The sequence below is a fragment of the Notamacropus eugenii genome, chromosome 2 (genome assembly GCF_028372415.1).
Source record: "Notamacropus eugenii isolate mMacEug1 chromosome 2, mMacEug1.pri_v2, whole genome shotgun sequence".
Lineage (NCBI taxonomy): Eukaryota > Metazoa > Chordata > Mammalia > Diprotodontia > Macropodidae > Notamacropus > Notamacropus eugenii.
In genome coordinates this window covers 2,584,112-2,608,307 of record NC_092873.1, presented here as the reverse complement: position 1 = coordinate 2,608,307, position 24,196 = coordinate 2,584,112, and the positions used below count along the sequence as shown (strand labels likewise).

Below are 24,196 nucleotides of genomic sequence, written 5' to 3'. Positions count from 1 at the left end.
GCTTACCCCATGTCACCTCCATAATAGCTGCATGCACACTGTGCAAAGTTAAGGACTGTGTGTTCTCAAGCTTGGTCTCACAAGGCACCACACTTTGCATATGCTGGGCAATAGGACCATAGAATTGGAGACAGAAAGGGCCTTAGATTTCATTTAGAACAGCCCCATTCTTTCAGTTGTTAAAGATTTCATTTAATGAATCTTTTTGTGCCTCAGTTTCTTTCTCTCAAAATGAAGGGGATAGAGTTTCATTTCAGTACCACATCCTGAGATCTATAACTCTTGGAGATGATCTATCATTTCTCTTTCTGATCTCTTAGTAACTAAGGAATGGAGGACTGGTTTTTGAACTCAGCCAATTAGGTGCTTCTCTTATACTCTTTGTATTGATGCTTCTTTGGATGTGAGAAAATTCTGCACAGATATGGAAGCAGCCCCTCTATTTGTCTTACCCTGATCCTTGAGGCTGGCCTTCTCCCCAAAGACCTTGAAGGAGGTCCTGCTTTGTGGAAATCATGGAAGATTTCCCTTACTTGAAAGAAAGTAATCTCCCTTTGGATCCTCTTCTTTTCATTGGATCCAAGCTGACCGACATCCTTATATGGCATCTCTGTAAGATTCCAAACGTAAGCGCACATAACCAGCACAATAGCATTGGGATCTACTCTCTAGGGCATCCCTGGATCAGGGGGATGGAGAAAGCTCAAAGGAAACAATGCTTAATAACTGCTTTCCTGCCAACAGAGCTTTGTTTCCCATAAGAGTGTTGTTTTCCTATTACTTAGGAATTTTTCCAGATTTTGGAATTATAATTCAGAATTGTTATAATTTGCAAAGCAAATTCCTGATTATAACCCCAAGGTACTACCAATATTGCCATTTCCATTTTACATATCGACAAATTTAGGTTTTCAGAGACTAGTAGTCATACAAGTAGTAATCAGTCCATATACCAACCAATAATCATTTACTATGCTACTACATACATACTAATAATTGTCAGAATCAGGATTGAGTGCCTGTTGACAGGGGCAGTAATGTCTATTATGCTAGCCCTGGAGTGAGGAAGACCTGAGGTTGAATCCTGCTTCCCGAGACCTATTATTTTCATGATTCTAGGCAGTCACAATCTCTCTCAGTCTCAGTTTTCTCACCTGCTAAAAGGAGGATAATAATAGTACTTTTCTCATGAGAGACATTATTTTACTATTATATTAATAACAAATTATTAATTTGAGGTCCAGGCTTTTCACCTTTATTTCCTCATTTAAGGCCCAGATCCTGTGCAACATCAATCTCTGAAGGACTTGTCTGATTTATGAGATTTCCCTACTCCTCAAGGAACATGCAGACCTAACTTGTTTAGAGTATAAATAGAATTCAGTCTGGACAAGTCCTTGGGACCCTGGGAAAGGAACCCCTTTCCTTGTATTCCCTATTAGAGTTTAAAGTGACCCAGCTCATGAAGGAGAAAACCAGACAGTCTGGTCAGAATGGAGATGGATTCCCCTGTCCAGAGTGCTGGAGGCAGCTGAGGTTCATGATCAAGTCACATTCTCAGTGGAGGTGCTAAAGATTTTTAGCCCGCCTCCTCATGAAATGACCACCAATCAAGATTGATTTTCACTTGTCAGGGTCATTCCATTTCAAAAAAAAATATTTAAGACTCTTAGGTGCTCTATGAGTTTGTCTTTGGTTACTGAGAGACAGTGCTGACCATCAATTTATTGACTGCCATACAGCTTAATGAATAAATTGATTATTAATTACCCAGAAATTGTCCTTTGGAGATTTTTTATTTAGTACACTCGCAAGGTTCTTGTAAATACCAAAGGATAAGATAAATATGAAGTGGTTTTCAAACTTTAAGTCCCTGCATCAATGATAGCTATTATTATTAGCATACATTTATTTAAATAAAATATGTGTAACAAGAGTCTGGTATATGTATAGAATGGCTTGGATGAAGTCCATACATATTTTGATGCTGTGAAAATACTTTTGGGAAAGTCATGAAGACATGGACTGCTTGAAAAGTTTGTGCAGACATTTTGTAACTGGTTCTGGTCTGTTAACCACATAGTTAACGTGGACAACTAGTTGGAGTAGTGGATGGTTCTCTGGGATTGTAGTCAGGAAGACCCGCAATCAGGCATCAGACACTGACAATATGACCCTGGGCGAGTCACACTACATCTGTATGCCTCAGTTTCCTTCTCTGTAAGATAGGAATAACATTTACCTCCCAGAGTAAGGAGCAAAGGAGATAGTAACTGTCAAGTGCTCAGCACAGTGCGTGGCACATAGCTATGTAAATTTCAGCTATGATTAGGAGGAACCTTTATTTATCGGCTACATAGCTGGAACTGGTGCCAACTTCAAAAGATGTAAGCTAACTTCATCCTAGTCTCTTCCCCTCACCATCTTCAGTTGTACTCTTAAGGGGCCTTAGTGACTTCTTGACTAATAGTATCTGGTGAGAGATAATCCTGTAGGAGGAGAGACCTAGGGGTCTTTTCTATGAAACGACCTTCATCCTTGGCCTCTGTGTTATTTCCATTTAGGTAAAGTATTAATACTAGAAAGAAATGTCAATTGATGCAAAAAGTGCAATTTTACTTTGAAATCAAATGTTTAATTAATAATAAATAATATTTACAATAAATAAAACTTATCTCTATTTTCTTTGCCTTATGAACAAAAAGTTCATTATATCAATGAGCATTGGTTTTTCCTCTCAAGGATTTTTAAATTCCAGTCCTTCTAACAATGGAAAAGTGGGAATGCTGATAGTAGAAGCTTAAGCCAATGGGAGTTAAAAAGAAATGCCACCAAACCTCTTAGAATATTCTAGAGGGCAAATATATCTAGACTAGAGGAGGGAGGAAGGGAGAAAAAGAGGGAGGGAGAAGAGAGAGAGAGAGAGAGAGGGAGAGGGAGAGGGAGAAGGAGAGGGAGAGGGAGAGAGAGAATCGCGCTCTCTACACAAAGATATACCCTCGGTAGTATCCTAGTGATCAGACATTTTATATTGTGGAAGGTGTTTAATATAGGGTGTGCAGTCAGGGAGATCAATAGACTAAAAGCCTATGAAGCAGAGGGCAAATTGTGCATTCAGTAGAGCTCCTGGATGGATACCTCAGATAGTCTCCTTTTTTTTTTCTCCATACAGAGAGCTGTGGAGATCCAGGTCTTGCCCAGATGAATTTGTGGTAGATCAGGTCTAGCTTAGGTGTCATTCAATTAAACATTAGGAGTTTGATTAAATAACATCATCCTAATTTCAGGAGCCATATCCCCTAGAAGGTTGCATGTTTTAAAGAGTAAGAGGAGCTCAAATGACATTAGGAATGAAAAAGATGAGAATTAAAATATAGCACCTATGTTCTGAAATCTAGTGAATACACAATTTCTGTCCTGAAGAGAATCCGTAACATTCTCTACCATGATTCCTAGTTCATACGCCAAAAGGGTAGTCACAATGCTCACTTCAGTGCTCCCAGTACTTGTGCTGACGTCTTTCTGTGAGTGAGTTCATATAGATTGCTCCTGTTGTATTTAAGCAGCAGACTGATTAATAGGGAGCAGATAGTAATACTCCTTGACAGATACTGAATTGGGAGTGTGTGTGTGTGTGTGTGTGTGGGAGGAATATAAGTTGTTAATTTAATTTCCTTGATTGACCACATTATCTGTTTTCATTAAGTATTTTTCAGTGATTATTTTGTATGTTCAATTGGTTTGGCATATGAAAGGCTAAACTAGATGGGAACTTTAGCTAAAGACTTGAATATATGTATTTATGCCAAACACCACTACAAACCCAGGAAATTGTGAGAAGTCCAAGAATTGTGTAGGGATATGGGTTGATGACTCATCTCAAATTACTAATATATTTTAGAAAATAAATTTTTATTGATATCTTTTGTTTCTCCTTCACCTGAATTTCCCCCTGTATCTATACCACAGAGAGTCATTCCATATAACAAATAATTTATTTCAAAAAGGAAAAAGAGGATGAGAATATATTGGCAGAAGCAATTGATACTTAGAAAACAAATCTAACAATACAAGTAGTGGTTCTACACTGTAGACCTTTGTAAAGGAGGGCTTTAGGATGTCGTCTCTTTATTCACCTTTGGGGTCAAGTTTATGCTTTGTAATTTTGCAGCATCCACTTTTGATAATTTTGTGATTTTTCTTTCTGTTTACATTGTTATACTCATCATGTATATTGTTTTCTTGGTTCTACTTACTTCACCCTGCATCAGTTCATACAGATCCTTCCATGTTTCTCTGTACTTATCAGTCACATCATTTCTTACTAACAATATCATTCCATTTCATTTATGTACTACAATTTGTTCAGCCATTCCTCATTTGATGGGCATCTAGTTCTTTGCCATACCAAAAAGTGCAACTATAAATATTTAGGTATACACACACACACACACACACACACACACACACATATATTCCTTTCTTTTTTATCATTGATCTTCTTGGGATGTGTGCATAATAGTGGAGAACATTTCATGCAAAAATGGGCCTGATAAAAGACAAAAAATGGAAGGGAGTTAACAGAAGCAGAAGAGATTAAGAAGATCCAGCAAGAATACACAAGAGAAGTGTACAAGAAATATCTTCACATCACTGATAACCACGATGGTGTGGTTACTGATATCCTGGAGAATGAAGTCAAGTGGACCTTTGGAAACATTGCTAACAATAAGACTAGTGGAGGTGATGGAATTCCAGCTGATCTATAAGTAAAACCTCATTAGACAGCTAATTTGCTCTTTTTCCTTTTTTTTTTTAGAATGATTTTTGTTGCTGCCTCCTGTATAATATTGTGAACCTTTGTTCATAGTTCTTTAGGCACTCTATCCACCAGATCTAATCCTTTAATCTTTTCATCATCTCCCCTTTATATTCATAAGGGATGTTATTTAGGTCATGCCTATATGAGCAGCTGGTTTTCCATACTTTCTTTAATTTCAGTCTGAATTTTGCAATAAGAAGCTCGTGATCTGAGTCACAGTCAGCTCCACATCTTATTTTGACTGACTGTATGGACCTTCACCTTTGGGTGCAAAATATTTAATCAATCTGATTTCTATATTGACCATCTGGTGATGAATATCTGGTCACTGGATTCAGATGACTCTGGAGCAGAAGCGAGGCTGGCGACCTGCACAGCCCTCCCTCACTCAAAACAAAGTCAAGTGCAAGTCATGTCATCATTTCTCTGATGGCATGGTCTTCTTCGGCATCGAAGGATGAACACAATATTGACCATCTGGTGATGCCTGTTATTCCAGTAATCTTTTGATTTCCTTCCTTAGCATTCCAGTCTCCTGTGATGAATGTGACATTTTGGGGGCTTTATTTCTAGAAGATGTTATAAGTCTTCGTAGAACTGATCAGCTTTGGCCTCTTTGGCATTAGTGGTTAGAGCATAAACTTGTATGACTGTGGTATTGAATGGTTTGCCTTGGATTTGAACAGATATCATTCTGTCATTTTTGAGATTATATCTTAGTACTGCCTTTTTCATTCTTTTATTGACTTTGAGGGCTACTCCATTTTTTAAAAGGGATTCTTGCCCACAGGAGTATATATAGGCAATGATCACCTGAATTAAATTCAACCATTCTCATCCATTTTAATGCACTGATACCCAAAATGTTGATGTTTAATCTTTCAGTCTCCTGTTTAGCCATATTGAGTTTACCTCATTTCATAGATACTGCATTCTTGGTTTATGGGCAGTCTTTATAGTATTGGACTTGTGAAGATACTGGGATGGTTTTTCTATTTCCTTCTCCAACTCATTTTACAGAGGAGAAAACTAAGTCAAACAGGGTTAAATGATTTGGCCAGGGTGACAGTTAGTAATTGTCTGAGGTTAGATTTGAACTCAAATCTTCCTGACTCTGGGACCTGTGCTCTATCCACTTCACCATGTAGCTGCCCCTGTATGGCCTCAGGGAGTTTATATTAAATGAATAGTTATGAATACTAACTTAATCACTTTGAGCACTCTTTGGGAAAATAAGGAGAGGTTTGACATCTATGCTTATCTCTGTCCTCTTTGAAGATGAGGCAAAATTCATGTTCCTGAACAATGTTTAGAAAAATAACCGGCAGAGGGAGAAGAAATGGAGGAAAGAGCAGAGTTTTTCTTCCCTCTGTTCTTGAGGAGACAGATGTCTCTGGAGGAGTCAGACCAAGTCTTCTGCTCCAAGATGGCCCTTTGCAGGCCCTCCCTTGTCTACCACAGCTCAGCCCTACCTACTTTTTCTTTCTCCTTTCTCCAGATGCCCTCTTTCTTTCTCAACTCTTGATGACTATACTTTTTTACCTCCATGTTCAGAATCTCAAAAGCTCTCTTCTCAGCTCTGAACTGGCTACTCCTTTTGGACAAGATCCATGGGGACTGATGAATTCTCTTACCCAATCAAAAGGGATTTCCCATCGCCCATAATTGAAATGTTTTTGATTAATTCAAACAGGTGTCGCAACTTTTTACATCTCGTGAACAATAAAAATGCATCACTTTGTAAATATATCAAGACTTCACATATTTTCTCTTACTTTAAATTGAGTTCCAGGTGGTGGTGACAATTCAATTCCTCATTGAACTCTCACAATTTATGTCTTTGAGTGGACCATGCAACTCCCTGCATACCATGAATAGATATTGCCAGCAGCCTGGCATCGTGCACTCTTCCATTTTCCTAGGACCTTGATAGTCAATGTCTCTGCTGCCACAAGTTAGCTTCACTGCCTTGGAATAGTCACTTCCTCTTTTTAGAACTAAGTTTTATCTCTGTAAAATGAGATAATCACTATCCCTGATGGTTTTAACCCTCTTTGACCTAAAAGAAACATTTTATTTTTATTGATATTTCATTTTCCTTACCTATAAAGTGGAGGAAATAATATTATATTGCCTACATAATAAGGTTATTCAGAAGATCTAAATCGATCACACAAGAGCTTTCAGGCCACAGTAGAGAGTGAGGAAGGCTTGCATTAAACTCGTGTCTTTGACACATTCCAGTTGTATGACCATGGACAAGCACCTCTCAAGTGTTCCCCAGAAATGCTCTGCCATACTATTAGTCAGGCACATCATAAGTTGACCTTCTGCATCAGAGGAGGTCACTGGAGACAGTTTATCCTGTGGGAGTTTTCTACACTGATATACTCAGTGTCTTGAGTCCCCCCATGCTTTGAAAAATGTGAAAGCATTTTAGTGACAGATAAAAGAAATCCAGAACTACTACTATTACCATTATATCCATCAATAAAGTTATTAATTATTATAATTATATTAAGAATTTTGCTAATTCTTTGGTCACTTTTATAGGCTATTAGAAAGTTAATTCTGTATAGATCATCACAACTTTTACCCCTAATTTGTCACGTTCTCCCAAGTTGAGATGTTGCCTGTCTATTAAAAAAATGAGGCAGGCTAGTCTTTGTATGGGTGATTTTATGAACTAAGCCATTGGAATAGAAGACCAGAATCATGAGCAGCTCTTCCCCAGGATTTTTTCGGCCTCTTTGACAGCCTTGTTTCTTAAGCTGTAGATTAGGGGGTTCAGCAAGGGGATGATGACCCCATAAAATACAGAGGCTACTTTATTGTTCTCCTGGGACTCACTGGAAGAAGGTTGTAAATACATGTAGAGAAGAGTCCCATATAAAATGGTGACAGCTGTCAGGTGTGAGGCACAGGTAGAGAAGGCCTTGTATCTCCCTGTGGCAGAGTGCATCTTCAAGATGGCAGACAGTATGTGCATGTAGGAGAAGAAAACAACCATCATAGTGGTTGACAAGGTGAGACCTGAAATGAGAATTAGCATCATGACATTCATATCAACACTGGAACAGGAAAGGGCAAGGATTGGTGGAGCATCACAGAAAAAGTGATTGATTATGTTGGAGTTACAGAAGGACAGAGAAAAGAGAAAGACAATTTGGATAGATGCAGTCACAGAACCCATGAAGTAGGATCCCGATACCAACTGGATGCAGGCTCTTCGAGACATGATCATTGAATAGTGCAGAGGTTTACAGATGGCCACATACCGATCTATGGCCATGGCAGCAAGAAGGTAATATTCAGTGACGGCAAAGGTTCCGTAAACCTCTAGTTGTAACACACATCCTGAAAAAGAGATAGATTTGTTGGATACCAGGAAGTTCAGTAACATCTTGGGAGTGATAGCTGAGGTATAACACAGGTCAACAAAGGACAAATGTTGCAGGAAAAAATACATAGGAGTATGAAGACGGGAATCAATGTGGATGAAGAGGATCATGCCAGCATTGCCCACTACAGATGTTATGTAGACAATGAGAAAAATGAAGAAAAGGGCATACTGCACCTCTTGCTGAACCAAAAATCCCAGAAGAATGAATTCAGTCACTATTGTGCTATTTCCTTGTGTCATGGCTAGCATGAGATCTATAGATGATAGAGACAAAGGGAAAGACCAAGATAAGATTATAGGCACCCCAAATGGGAGTGGAAATAGCTTTTAGTTTCCTGCTATGATCATTTATTTTTAATTTTTAAATTTTTTATTGATATTTCATTTTTATATTAATTTCATTTATGTATATATCCATCAATCCCTCCCCTGCCCAGTGTGCCTTTTCTTGTAACAAAGATAAATAAAAGAGGGGAGAAGAAGGAAGGATGATGGAAATCAACATTTACATAGTGTTGACTATGTGACAGACACTGGGCTAAGGACTTCACAAATATGAGAAAAGAGGAGATAATGGAGAGTGGTTATATTCACCAAGTCTCAAAAGCTTTGTGAAGTAGGCAGTTGTGAAAGCAGGAAGTCGTATCCAAGCACATTTCTCCCTAAGTGGATCAGGAGGCAAGGCAAGGTTCCATCTGCCCTCTGTTCTAGTCAGTCTGGGGAAGCCAAGTCCTTCCCTTGTGATCATATCAACCCTTCCCATTATTCCTCCCTCTGTGTCCCCTCTCAGCAGACTCTAACACTTCTGACATTCCAGTCCTCACACAGATCCCAACAAGTTAATCCTTCACCCCCTCTTTCAGGCTGGGAACCCTACACTCCCCAGCATTGCCTGCAGCTGGAATGGGGCCACACCTATGTGAGAGTCAGCAAAGAGTTAAGTTTCCAGAGTTACTAGTTGCTGAAGTTACTAATGTAGGTAAGATAAAAACGATAGCAGACAGGTGGGCCCAACCAATCAGGAGACAGTTAGTGACCTTCAAAAAACCACAAAGTTTTTGATAAGGGGGTTCAAGCCAGGAACCAGCCTGAACCGGTGGAAGAAGAAAAAATGACTGAGAACAAGCAAGAAAAAGCTTGTTTTTTTACTGCATTAGCTTAATGAACCTCATGCATATAAGCAGACACCACATAAAATTATCCCTCTGTTTTCTGATCATGGGACCTATGTTGAAAATAGGCATGTCAAAGGATTGTGACTCAAAAGAAAATGGGCCAATCCTTCCTCTGATGGGAGGTTCTGTCCTGAACTCACATTATAAGAATAACCTTGCTTCTATATCCAGCTCTCCCTCCTTCTGAAGAGGGGTGGAGTCCACTTTTGGCCAAGGCGTTCAATTCCTCCAAACTCTGCTGTAATAAATTTTCCTTGATACCTTTTAGTGTCAGGTGTGTTTCTAACAGCTATTAAGTGAAGAAGTCAGACTGACTGATCCTTAAGGCCTCTCCTAGTTCTAAATTCCACTGTCGTGTGCAATTCTTTATGAGAAATTTGTTTCTAATTAACAGGCATTTATTTTTCCTTTTCTCCCGTACTACTTCTAAGTTAAAAGAAAAAAAGTAGAAGCCTCTTTCAACAGATATTTACAATAAAGTAAACCAAATGACCACATTGTCCATATCCATTAATAGTGATAACCAGCAATTGTACAGTGCTTTAAGTTTTGCAAAGCTTGTCCCATGTGCTGAGATGATCCTCACAATAACCTTGGGAGGTAGGTGTGATTACTATCCCCATTTTATAGATGAAGAAACTGAGGCAGACACAGGTCAAATGACTTGACCAGGGTCACACAGTTAGTGTTTGAGGTCAGATATGAACTCCAGCAGTCTACCCACCAAGGTTCCTTACTTCCTTAAATATATTTCTCATCTTTCTGTTTTTGCTTCTGAGTCTGTCTTTTTCTCTTGGAAATCCTGTACAGACTTCTGTGCTTGAGGCTGATCTCTAATCTGTGATTAGGTAATCTTATTCAAGATTTCTACCTCATTTCTATACTGCAATTGCCTGGGTGACTACTGAGGTAACATTTCTTAGGTATTTCAGGATTCCAAGAAGGGATAGTAAATGGACTTTATATTAGAACTACAGCCCAATATAATGGAGTGGTGTTGTGGTTACACAGAAGTTTGCGTGGTCATTTTTCAGTCACGTCTGACTTTGTGACCGCTTTTGGAGTTTTCTTGACAGAGGTATTGGAGAGGTTTACCATTTCCTTCTCCAGATCATTTTACAGATGAGGAAACTGGGTGAAACAGGGACTTGCCCATGGTCATAGGGCTAGTTAGTGTGTTAGGCTAGATTTGAACTCAGGAAGATGAGGTTTATGACTTCAGACTTAGGGCTCTATCCACTCTATCTCCTTGCTACTCCAGATCCAGAAATTATTTTTTTTGCAAGTATACCCAGGAATTGTACATTACAATTAGATTTACCCCCTTCACTGTAGTCCCTCAAAGAAGCAGTGTACTTATTTCAATCATGGATCATTTGTTCAGGAAGTGTATGCTTTCCTAGATCAGTATTATCTGTAGAATCTCTTTAAATGGTCAAAAATTTCCCTTTCCCCGTTTGCTGGAGGGTTTAAACTTTTAGAATGCAGAATCCTTTTAGGAGTCATTTAGGGAGGGGTGGGTAGATCATGGTGGATAAGGCCCTTCTGAGTAAGAAGCAAGGTAGGTCTGGAAATCAATGAGGAGATTTCCCTGGACCTGGCAACCTGGCTTGGAAGGCTATTCCCTGGGAAGAGGCCCAGCATTTAGGTTCTGAGCAATAGCACCAAGGGGTGGGGGGAGGGCTTGGCTGAAAAGAGTACAGGCCCCTGAAGGCAGCTCTGGATGGGGGAGAACCCTCACTGTGCCTTTTCCTTTCTAGTTTCATAATAGAAAATATAACCCGTGTCCACTTATGCATTGATTCTCTCTCCTCATAGGGGAAAGTCCCCCCAATCTCCAAAACCAGTTGCTCCTTCTGATGCTTCTCAGCAAAGGATTAATCAAGGCTGATTGACTGAACAGGGAAGGACTTTATGATTTCATCAATCCAGGTGAGAAAACTCCCTCTATTAATCCAGGTCTGCACTTTGTCTGCAATAGGGAATCTTGCAGAGTTGCAGAGAGCAGGGAGAGGGTAAGGTACCTTGTCCAAGGTCACTTTGCCAGTACATGTCAGAGGTAGGACTTGAACCCAAGTTGTCCAGATCCCCATGCCTGCTCTCCATCTGGCGTGGTAGCTCTGAATAGATGGAGACAATCAGTTTGGAAGGGGCATTTGTATTCAGAGAAGCACAGAATTTAAGAGCTGGTAGAGTCTAAGGAAGCCAAGTCTAAAGGTCAGAGCTGGCAGGGCTGAAAGTAATTTCTCACTCTTCATACTTTTCTAGACTACTTTAGCTAAATCTTCCATTTGCTTTTCCTTATTCACAACTTTCCATCACTAATATGTGCCAGGCACATAGTAGGTGCTTAATAAATATTTATTGACTTTATATCTGAACCTTATCTGAACAATGGCAGACTTCTTTTAAAGACACTGACACTTAGCATCATGACTTGCATACAATAATCCATAGAATTTAGAGTTGAGAATGCCTCAAGAATTCTTTAGAGTAGCCCCTGATGTTGCTTAATGAATATTCCTATTTTGACTTATTAATTATAATAACTATGTAGTGCTTTATGTCATTATAAAATGAGATAATATTTGTAAAAGGCTTAGCACAGTGCCTGGTACATAGTAGGTGCTGTATACATTTTTATTCATTTCTATCATATGGTTTGAAAAATGCTTCTCAGCAATCTTGAGAGGTAGGTGCTATTACTTTATCTCCATTTTACAAATGAGGAAACTGAGGTAGGCAGAGATTAAGTGATTTGCCCAGGGTCACACTGTTAGGTAGCTCAGTGCATAGAGTTCTGGACATGGAGTTCAATTGACCTTACACCCTTACTAGCAGCATGATGCCAAATTTGAATTTGGTTCTTCTTGAGTCCAGGTCCAGAACTCTATGCACTGAGTCACCTAACTGCCTCAGTTTCTTTCCTGCAAAATGGAGAGAATAGACTAGAAGCCCTACAGGGACCCTTTAGTTATAGACTCTAAGAGTTCTGACTCCTAGAGGTCATATGTCCATTTCCCAGCATATCAGTTGGTAACTCAAGAATGTTGGAAGTCTTACTCACTTACCCCTCAGCAGAGTCTTCTACTCTCTTTTCACTCTGCCTTTGCTAGAGGTGAAAAGATTCTGCTCAGCCTCAGAACAAGCTCTTCTCTCTCTTTGACACTGCTCCATCCTCCATGCTTTTGTCTTCTAAGATATTAAACATCCACACTTCATTGGAAATAATGGGAAAATGTCTTTGTGGCAGAAGAATTAATCTTACTCTAGCATTCCCTACTTCCATCAGGTTTGGGCTGACTGCCATCCTAAGATGGCATCTCTCCAGGTCCTCCAAATGTGGGCAAACATAAGCCAACCTGATGGCACTGAGACCTGCCCTCCTGAGCATTTTTGGTCCCAAGGATGAAGAAAGCTCCAGTGAAAGCCATTATTATTTACTTTCCTGAGGACTCGGAGCTGAATTTCCCAGAGGAGTCATTGCTGTTTTCAAATTACTTAAGAATTCTACAGGAATAATAATCATATTTGCAGATCACATTCACGTGGTTTTAAGGTTTGCTAAACATACTCCTCATTATAACTTTCTGAGGTAGTACCAATAATGTCATTTTCATTTTACAGATGGATCCACTGAGGTTTATTAAAAATATTTATTTGTTATCAGCTGAGTGACCCATGGTCACATAAGTAGTATTCAATTAATATAAAACATTTAATAAATGTCTGTGGTGTTCTGGGAAATGTGATAGCACCTGCTTCAGGGTTGGGGAACCCTGAAGACTCAAGGATCTTGGGATTCAAACTTCAATCATGTTTTTTATAAATTCAGATATTTTACACATATCAAGTTCTTTTGAAAAAAAATCTTTTTTTTTTGTTATGACTATAGCCACTTAAGAAACAAAGCCATGTCAATATAAAAAAGAGCAAGTAAGCTAATTGTATATGAACTCATTTCTCTGAATCCTTAATATGCAATGTTTGTGGGTGATGTGACTATTTTCTATAACATTCACACGTCATAATTTGGTCAGTCATTATCCAGATGAACCAGGCCATCCACTTAGTTTCCAGTTTTTTCTGCAGTGAAAAGTGCTGCTAAATTTTTTGGTTGCATGTGGACCCTTTACCTCTCTCTTTGACTTGTTTGTGGAATATACCTCTTAGTGCTATTTTTCTGGTAACGGGTATGTACAGTTTAATGAATTTCTGTTCATGCCTCCAAATTGCATTCCAGAATGGTTGGACCCATTCACCAACAGTCAATGTCTTCGAAGTCTGTCTATTTTCCTATAGCCCCTTCACGTATTGTCTGTTTCACTTTTTGTCATGTTTGCTAATCTGAGGGGTTTGAGATAGAACCTCAGACTTGCTTTAATTTCCCTTCTCATTACTAATCATTTAGACTTTTTAATAGGATGATACCTTACATTTCTTCATTGGAAAGTTTCTTTTTTATATCCTTTGAACACATCTCTTGGAGAAAGGCTTTGTTCTTATGCATTTATATCAATTCCCTTAACATCTTGGATATCCAAGTTAATCAAAGATTTTTTCCTAGCTGTTTCCCTTCTAATTCCATCTGTGTTGACTTTACTTCCTCACAATCTTTTCAGTTTAATGCCATCAAAACTGTCTATTTCATCTTCCTTTTTTAATCTTTCTTGTTTAGATATGGATCCTCTCCCAACATACTTGTGAGACATTTCCTACTTTCAACTCTAATCTTGTTTTTATTATGTTTTAATTAACATTAATATCCAGCCTATCCATCCATTTGGAACTTATTTTGGAATATGATGTAAGATCATGGCCTAAACTTAATTTCTGCCAGATCACTTTCCAATTTTCCAAGTAGTTTTTCTTGAATAATCTTCTCACTGCAAGAAGCTGATATCCCTGCATTTATTATCCATTAGACTTCCACTTTATTAAATAGTTTATAAGTCTACATGGGGAAGAGGGTAAGGGAAGCTAATAAGCATTTAAATAGCACCTATTACATGCCCTATGCTAATTCTTTTACAAATATTGTCTCATTTGGTCCTCACAACAACTCTCTGAGGTGGTTATTACTATACCCATTTTACAGTTGAAAGAAATTTGAGGTAGATAGCAATTTGGTGACTTGCCCAGGGTTACAGAGCTAGTAAGTGTCTGAGGCAAGATCTGAACTCAGGCTTTCTGATTCCAAATAATCAAACAATAAACATTGTTTACAACAACGATACAACAAAAGACAAAAGACAGCCCTTGCCCTCAAGAACCTCACAATCTACTGGGAGAGTCAATATATAAATAAATATAAACAAATAAGCTATAAACAAGATAAATAGGAAAGGCACTAGGATTAAGAGGGGTTGAGGAAAGCTTCCTGTAGAAGGTGGAGGTTTAGTTAGGACTTCAAAGAAGACAAAGAAAGACAGCAGTGGAAATGGAGGAGGGAGAGCATTCCAGGGATGGGAGACATCCAGCCAGAGAAAATGCCTGAGGGTAAGAGGAGGTACATCTTGTTAGTGCAAGAGTCTGGAAGCCAGTGTCACTGCATAGGAATGTGAAGAAGACTGGAAAGATAGGAGGGAGCCAGGTGAGGAAGGGCTTTAAATCCCAAACAGAGGATTTTGTATTTGATCCTGGAGGTAATAGGGAACTCCTGGAGTCTTTTGATTGTATTTTTAAAAAATGAATTTTAAGAAAATCACTAAATGTGATTGTGGATTGGAGTGGGGAGAGACTTGAGGCAGGCAGAGTCACCATTAGCCTATTGAAATAATCAAGCTGTGAGGGGATGGGGGCCTGCACCAGAGCAGTGGCTGTATGCTACCTGTTAACTAATTTGTTCCATCGATTATCTTGTTGTTTATAACTAGTCAAAAATAGTTGTGATGATTACAGCTTCACAGAATAATGTGAAAACTAGTGCTACTGGGTCTCTGCAACTTTGAGTTTTTTCATGATTTCCCTTGAGATTTTTGAACTTCTGTTCCTCCATATGAAATTTATCATCATCCAGCTTACTTCCACAGGATAACCTCTTCGTGGTTTGATTGGCATGGCACTAAGTCTAGTTTCATTCTTTTAATGATATTTGCATAGCCCAACCATGGACCATTAATGACTCTCTAATTATTAGTAGAATTGTTTTAATGAATTTTATATTTGAATCTCTAGGGTTTCAATGTAAACCAATCATTCAACCATCCAACAAATTTTTACTCAGTGCTTACTCTATACCAGGTGTATCATATCATTTTACATCCTATGCTATAATAATATTTTATCACATCATATATAATATATCACATCACATCATCTCATGTCCTGTCATATATCATCCTCTATCCTATTCTACAGAAAACACCTGTGGTAAAGGAGTAACTCAACATCACTGCCTACTGGAAATCTTTCTCTTCTACAATCCTCCTGAAGGTCCACTGTGGTGACGCTCTCTGCTGGCCTCCTGTGGCTCATGCTATTGTAAACTCCATAGCTGACATTTTTCTCTTCCATGAGGTGTCACACTGAAGCAGTGTTGCCTCTGGTGAGTAGTACTTCTGGCTGGATGTATTACCTCCTACCTGTGGAGTCTCTCTGTTGTCAGGGTCAGTCTTTGGCAGGTGAGTGAGTAGGACAGAGGAGTAGCAAAAGAGATAAGCTCTCTTCTCTTCTTTCCCATGAGTCAGTCGCTCTTAGCTGTTTGATTCTAGATTCTGATTCTAGAACTGAAATCTCTAAACTGTAGAACTTCCTACAGTTGATTTGTCATATGAGTAAGCTCAGTGCTGTGCTGTACTACTTTTATACACAAGCCCAATCAATCAATCAACAAGGATTTATTAGGCACCTAATAACCAGCTAATTGCTAGTTATGCAATACAATGAATGAAACAATTCCCACTGGTAGGGAGTTTGCATTCTAATGGGGAACACAACAAGGACTTATGCATACATACACACCTATAAATGTGTACATGCAATGTGCATGTACAAGCACACATACACACACACACACCACACACACACACACACACATATGTATATATATGAGATGTATGCATATATACCCAAAGAAAGGCAAATTATTGAACTACAAAGTATTTTAGGAGAGAGAATATTAGCAGCAGTGGGGGGAATCAGGAGAGGATTCACATGGAATATAATGCTTGAGCTGTGTCTTAAAGAAAGAGGGTTTTTATGAGACAGAAATAAGGAGAAAGAGGTTTGGAGGTAAGTCATTGTAAAGGCATGAGTTTAGGAAACAGAGGTTCACTTGGAGTCACCAAGGCCCAAGTTCAAGTCCTCTTTCTGACACATACCGGGCATGTGATTATAAATCACTGAAACTCCCCATGCTCCCAAATCCTTTTCTAACAAGATCAGCTGTAGGTGAACTACACATCTGTGTCAGTGGAGACTAGGGGAGGGAATTTCCCCTATAGTTCCCCACATCAAGTAAATTGCTGGTCTGGTGGTAGTGAAGATGCAACCTATGTCAGTGAAAGGCAACTTGAAAGGTAAAAGTGCCTTGGAATGCTAAGGCAGGAATCCGAATCGAAGATCAAAATCATGCTAATGTTACTCAAGCCCAAGAGATGACTTTCTAAATCCCATTATGTTCTGATGCTATTTTTTCTGACACCTTCAGGCCTAGGAAATTCAATACCAGAAGACTTGGTGCCCTGAGCTTGTGATCCGTATTTGATGCAAATACCTTTTGTGAGAGATTTAATGTGTGCCATTTCTCTATGGAGATCAAGAAGTTAATTAGGAGCTGATACTCCCACTTCCTTCACATATTCAGTCAGTGTGGGAGGCTAGGGGCAGATAGGTGGTACGGTGGATAGAGCACCAGTGCAGGAGTCAACAGAACCTGAGTTCAAATCTCACCTCAGATACTTGACACTCACTAGCTATGTGATCTTGGGCAAGTCACTTAACCCCAATTACCTCATCCTGGGTCATCTCCAGTCATTCTGATGAATATCTGGTTACTGGATTCATATGACTCTGGAGGAGAAGTGAGGCTGGTGACCTGCACAGCCCTCCCTCACTCATAGTGCAAGTCATGTCATCATTTCTCTGATGGCATGGTCTTCTTTGGCTAAGAAGAATAAACACAGTGTGGGAGGCTACTGTTTAATTCATTGTCCTTCATTTACTTAGTCATTATGTTTTCACTAAATGCCCTTTACTGAAGATTTCCTGGGTCTCAAATAACATCACAAACACAGTTAGTATCATGACATCCCAGAGTTCCATGGGGGACTGATGACACCTATACTACATTTGGAGAGCTTGTCCAGGATTATTTGTGAAATTAGTATGTGGGGGAGATCATCTACATGATAGTATCCCACTTGTCTAACATGAGGCATGTGGATTCACTCTCTGAGCTGGTTCACTCACTTCAGCGTGCCCTTGAGCTACCAAATCAAGGTTTCCAGAGAAGAACTGATACCATAAGATTACACTCAGACCCTCTCAGAGTAACTCTGTGGAGAGAAATATACTTCTCCTTTCAAGTTTTCAGGCTCCTTAGTGATATGCTTCCATTTTCATAAAACCAACCACTCCCAATGATGACACATTTAGATCTGAGACATAATTATATATTTAGCCTTAAGGGGAAAGCAATAATAATGACATCCCAAGTACATGTGTATCAAAGTAAATCCAGGGATAATCAAGACAGCAAATCTACAATTAACCTGGGTCACTTGCTCCAACCAATACATTCAGTGTCTGTGGGACAATGTGAGCACATTTACAGAAAGCTGCCAAGGAGGCATATGAGTGATAAAAATCCACATGACTGGGATGTCACCACTCTGGTTTGTCAACTTGGATATCATCTTTCTGCCTTAGAAATTGTCCATAAGATTCTTTGATGGACATTACATATAGGTTGTATGAGGGCTTGGACTTGTAGACTGACCGTATTTGACTAATACTTCAATGGATTTGATAATTCAGTGAGCAACTAACTTCTCTGATGTCTGCTACCAAGTCTTTTATTGCTTATCTGAACTAATGTCTCTCAGAGACAGGTGGCAGTATATAGAGAATCTTTAACACAGTTCTGAAATCTGCCCTTTCATCCTTCTTATCTTTGCCCTCAGATTCTGGGTCCTCTCTGTGAAACCCAGCTTTTGCTTAAGATTTGTAATTCTCATCTGCTTGTGAGCAGATAAATGTATTTGTCCCATATCATGGGACAATTCTGGCATATGCGTTCCATCAGTTATTCACCTGAAACGATTGGATTCTCCCATTCTTCAGATATACCTCACTAAGGCACATTGCATTCTCCAATTGCTTCAGTGTTCAGTAACTTGTCATTCAAAATATGTAGCTGCTATCTCAGACCTCATAGAGTAATAGCTTCTCTTAAAACTCAGGAAGGTCCTAAGCCCCAGAAAAATAAACTGTCAGAGTTAACAATTCAGTGACTGCTTTTTTCTCAGAAGTAGACGTGCCCTCGTCTTCCTCCTGACATTAGTATTAATTATATCAGTCTAAGTCTACCTGCCTACCTGCTTTCACTGCAAAGAACTTATTAAAACTCTCTCTCCCTCCCTCTCTCCCTCCCTCCCTTCCTTTTTTCTTTCTTTCTTTCTTTCTTTCTTTCTTTCTTTCTTTCTTTCTTTCTTTCTTTCTTTCTTTCTTTCTTCCTTCCTTCCTTCCTTCCTTCCTTCCTTCCTTTCTTTCTTCCTTCCTTCCTTCCTTCCTTCCTTCCTTCCTTCCTTCCTTCCTTCCTTCCTTCCTTCCTTCCTTCCTTCCTTCTTTCCTTCCTTCCTTCTTTCCTTCCTTCCTTCTTTCCTTCCTTCTTTCTTTCCTTCCTTCTTTCCTTCTTTCTTTCCTTCCTTCCTTCTTTCTTTCTTTCTTTCTTTCTTTCTTTCTTTCTTTCTTTCTTTCTTCCTTTCTTCCTTCCTTTCTTCCTTCCTTTCTTTCTTTCTGTCTGTCTTTCTGTCTCTCTTTCCATCCTTCCTTCCTTCCTTCTTTCCTTCCTTCTTTCCTTCCTTCTTTCCTTCCTTCTTTCCTTCCTTCTTTCTTTCCTTCTTTCTTTCCTTCCTTCTTTCCTTCCTTCTTTCCTTCCTTCTTTCCTTCCTTCTTTCCTTCCTTCTTTCCTTCCTTCTTTCCTTCCTTCTTTCCTTCCTTCTTTCCTTCTTTCTCTCCTTCTTTCTCTCCTTCTTTCTCTCCTTCTTTCTCTCCTTCTTTCTCTCCTTCTTTCTCTCCTTCTTTCTCTCTTTCTTTCTTTCTTTCTTTCTTTCTTTCTTTCTTTCTTTCTTTCTTTCTTTCTTTCTTTCTTTCTTTCTTTCTTTCTTTCTTTCTTTCTTTCTTTCTTTCTTTCTTTCTTTCTTCTCTCTCCTTTCCCCTCTTCCTTCCTCTCCTTCCCCTGCCTGTCAACTCCTACCTCCCCTCCTTTCCTCTTTTCTCTTTTCCTTCCTTCCCCTTCCCCTCCTCTCTTCTCATGTCTCCTCTCCCTCTACCCTCCTTTTACTTTTCCTCATCAAAGCCACATTCTCTAGTGATGTTATCATAGGTCACACTTGTCTTTCAGAAGATGGCTATTCTGATTTGAGCTATTTGCTATTGATGATTTTTTTATATTGTTCGAATGTAATGCTATTTGGAATCCCAAGGGTTAAATAGTCCTGCTATGCTATGCATTTTAGAGTCTGATAACATTTTATGGTTCTTGACCATGAAAGACTATATTTTTGGGGGGAGGGGAGAAACCTATTGATAAATGATTATGGTATTATAGAAGCCCCACAGTATGCTGAGAACCTTTGATGGGATAGAATGAATAAGTTAAGGAAAGTAAGAATTAAGGAGAAATGGCAACTCTACTATGTATTATGTAAACTGCCTAAAACAGTGGTATGTTCTGTCTCCAGAATGATAGTCATGAGGAGTGGTGATGGCCTGAGATGCAGTTGGATGATCTTGGCATCTTCGATGTCTGATCAAGTTCTGAGTGCTCCACAATGCTACTTTGGTCACCTTTATGGCCATTGGAACAACTTATTATCATCCCATTTTGGGGGTAGACATCTCCTGAACTCACCAATGGATCCAAGCCCATCAGTTACCCTCACCCTGATTTAGCCTGAGTGCCAAGATGGTTTTACTGGGGTGTGGGTGCTGCACAGGAAATATAAGAAAAACAAAAAAGATAGTCGCTTTTCTCAAGTTTATATCCTAATGGGGGAGTTAATACATAAAAGAAAATTTGAAGAGGGAAGAAATCTGGAGAGGAGGAAGAGACTGAACCTGGGAGTCCAGGAGGACTCTGGAGATTCAGAAGTGGAGCTTGTAGAGGAATCCGCTTAACCCAAATGAGGCTTGTTACTGAATGAAAAAGCAATGACAAGCATTTTAAAAAAAACTTTTTTTATATATACTGTTTTATTTTTCCCTAACTACATGCTAAAACAATTTTTTATTTTTTTAAGTTTTGAGTTTTAAATTTTATCCTTCCCTCCTCCCTCCATGAGTCAGTAAACAACCAGGTATAGGTTATGCATGTGCAATCATGTAAAATCTTTCCATATTAGTCATTTTGCACAAGATGACTCAAAAGAAAAAGAATGAAAGAAAGAAAGTGAAAAATAGCATGTATCACTCTATATTCAAACAATATCAGTTCCTTCTCTGGAGGTGGATACTAAGCTTCATCATTAATCCTTTGCCATTCTCTTACATTATTGTATTGTTGAGAATAGCTAAGTCATTCACAATTCTTCATTGCACTATATTGTTGTTACTGTGTGCAGCATTCTCCTGGTTCTGTTCACTTCCCTTTGCATCAGTTCATATAAGTCTTTCCAGGTTTTTCTGAAATCATCCTGCTTGTCATTTCTCTTAGCACAGTAATATTCCATTGCAATAATTTACCACAGCTTCTTTGGTCATTCCTCAATTCACGGGCATTACTTGTATCCTTAGCAACCACAAAAAGAGCTGCTATAAATATTTTCATACATAGTTCCTTCCTCCCTCCACTTTTTGATGTCTTTGGAATATACACACCTAGCAGTGATATTGATGATGAGAAGCATGCTATCAATGTTATAAATATTACCAAAATATTATAAACATTACCATGTGTCAAGCACTGTGTTAAGCTCTGCGAATTGAATTAGAAACAAGAGACATTGTCTATCCTCAAGGACCTGACATTCTTATGAGAGAAGATAACACATAGGAGGAGAGGTTTCTAGAGAATGGCAGACTTTATCTGGGAAGTCACAGAGATAATGAGTGCTGTCCTAGTCAACTGTTTGACACGCTGTTTCTAGAAGCAATGTTAGTAACTGTTTCGATTACTGTTCAGAGATAGAGGGGTGGTAGGTGAAAAATCAGATGTCTTGAATGTGGCTGGACTGATGGGTGGGTAGTGTATGAGGCATGATCCATAGGCCAGAGATAGTATACCACATGAGTTTGTGTTCCACTACCCTATTAGAACAGTTTGGCCTCAGGGAGAAAATATTCCAAGTCCACTTTTAAGAATTTCTTTCAGTGAGACTCAGGAGGCTTATATTTAAAGGTTAAGGTAGAGCTCAAAGGCAGTAGCAAAGGAGTACAACCAAAGAGACTGCACTGTATATGAATATGTATTCTTCAACAAATGTGGTGTCTATGTCAATGATGTCAGATTCAAAAGGAAATAGGGCCCAGTTTGAAATTGTAATATTTCTTATATTTTATTGTATTTTTATTATTTTGTTAAATATTTCCCAATTCCATTTTAGTCTGGTTTGGGTAGCAATGAAGAATGTTAGAAGACATGTGCAGTCTGAGGATCATGTTTCTGACACCTCTGGTCTGAGTAGTAACGTGCAGGGATTAGTTTTAGTAGTAACATGGGGATTAGTTTTCTCAAGAAGAGATTCAGAATTTGTTTATCAGAAACTGATTTGTGCGGACAGCATGTTCTTGTGGTTGTTCAGTGGTTTTTCAGTTGTGTCTGGCTTTTTGTGACCCCATTTGGGCTTTGCTTCTCCAGCTCATTTTACAAATGAGGAATTGAGACAGAGTTAAATGACTTACAGGGTCACACAGATAATTAAGTATCTGAGGTGATATTTGATCTCAGAAAGATGAGCCTTCCTGGTCCTAAGCCCGGTGCTCTAGCCACTGCACCACCTAACTGCTGTGTGGACCTATATTAGGAAACAAACATGAAGTTAAGAGTGAGGGCTACTCCAACCAACAAAGTACTTAATACTTGTCTCACCAACATTCTCTGCTTCTTTATGTCAGGGCTTATAGGACCCTATATAGTAACAAGATTGAAAGAGTAGAGTGTCCTGCCATACTGGACAATGACTCTCAAATAAAAACTGAAATCCAGTGTTTTCATGAGGGATCTCTGCAGTATATACCTTTACTTTTTGTGAGTATGGGAGGTTGCCCAATTTCTAAACACCTTGTGCATTCATGCATCCAAAGTGGAAGCTTATGAGAAGATGGAACCCAGGGGTGGAAGGGAGAATAACCAAAGCAAAGAAGGCTGCATATTCAGGGTACAGCCAGAAAGGTTTGCTCTTGGCCACTCTCCAGTGCCTGAGGAATTGAAAGATCATCTGAGAAGGAAACTCAGTCAGGCATCTGGTGTGTTCTCACTATGTAATAGACGTGTGGGGTTTGCCAGAGGAGCAATGCATACAGCTCATCAATGGCTTCTGACCTTTGGGAAAGAAGTTTTGGAAAATTTCTCCCTTTAAAATGCAAGATTGCATGAATCCCTTGAAGGAAATGGAAGCAAATGGCATTAACACAGGTGTGCCATAGCCTGCTGGCCTTGTTGAAGTGGGATGGAAGAAGACAGCAGAGATCTGGATGTATGTGTACATCAGATAAGAGCATTACGGTTGACCAAGTCACCAGTGCCACACATTAAAAATCTCTGGGGGAGGGTATTCTGCAAGACAAATTCAAGACATCCTGGGAGTGAGTATGGGGGGAGACATCTGCAAGACGGTCGGTGGTTTTCAGCGTTGAACTCGTGCAATGACGTCTATCAGATTCTGACAAATGAAACAGTTTCTGGCTTGAGAACCTTATATTAGATTGAGGAGAAAATCTGTAGCCATATAAATTTAGGAAAAAAGGTACAAAGTATTAACAAGATATTTCAGGGGTTCAAATCCCACTATACATATTTATTAGCTTTGTGACCGGGCAAAATTCTTGGGGACATTATTATCAAGGACATGTCCAAATGGATCACAGAATAGCAGATTTGAGGATGCAACAGACCTGAGAAGTCATTGAGCTGAGCTTCCACCTTTCATAGATAAGGAAACTGAAGCACAGAGAGCTTAAATGACTTGCTCAGCATCATACAGCTAGTAATTGTCTGAAGTGGGACTTGAACCCAGGACTTCCAGAGTTTAAGTTCAGTGATCTATCCACCATCATTATGTGTCTGCTTTGTGTCCTCTCTAAAATGGGGACAATGGTAAATGAAGCTCAAATACAACAATGTACGCAAAGCACTTTGTGAATCATAAAGTACGCATGTCATTCAGTTGATCAGCAAGTTCTTATCAGGCGTCTTCTTTGCACCAGGCCCTGGGATATGAATAAAACAAAATGACGCACCACTTAGTGACATTGTTTTGGTTTATCAGGTGATTGGATCTGGGTCTGGAAGGGATGTTAGGGGATATCTAGTTGTAGGATCTGAGGAGCTAGAGCTGGAAGAGCATCCTCATCCTACAGAATTGGAAATTGAGGCCCAGAAGGACAACATAACTTTTCCAACATCGTACAGGC

The 24,196-nt window shown here is 39.2% G+C and overlaps 1 protein-coding gene and 1 long non-coding RNA gene across 2 annotated transcripts in view; one reads left to right on the top strand and one right to left on the bottom strand.

Annotated features, from left to right (window-relative positions):
* LOC140524246 (uncharacterized) overlaps positions 1–24,196 on the top strand; it is a 173,146-nt gene that overhangs the window by 111,750 nt on the left and 37,200 nt on the right. Inside the window, exons 2-3 of the long non-coding RNA XR_011973627.1 lie at positions 11,219–11,332; positions 15,761–15,947. This is a non-coding gene — a long non-coding RNA (uncharacterized lncRNA). The remainder of the gene's footprint in view (positions 1–11,218; positions 11,333–15,760; positions 15,948–24,196) is intronic.
* On the bottom strand, positions 7,504–8,465 carry LOC140523299 (olfactory receptor 5AK2-like). Its single transcript, XM_072638231.1, has one exon. The coding sequence runs from the start codon at positions 8,463–8,465 to the stop codon at positions 7,536–7,538; it is 930 nt and encodes a 309-aa protein (XP_072494332.1). The 3' UTR covers positions 7,504–7,535.

Coding starts and splice junctions, on each gene's coding strand:
- LOC140523299 (XM_072638231.1), bottom strand. CDS start 8,465: ATGACACAAGGAAATAGCACAATAGTGACTGAATTCATTCTTCTGGGA.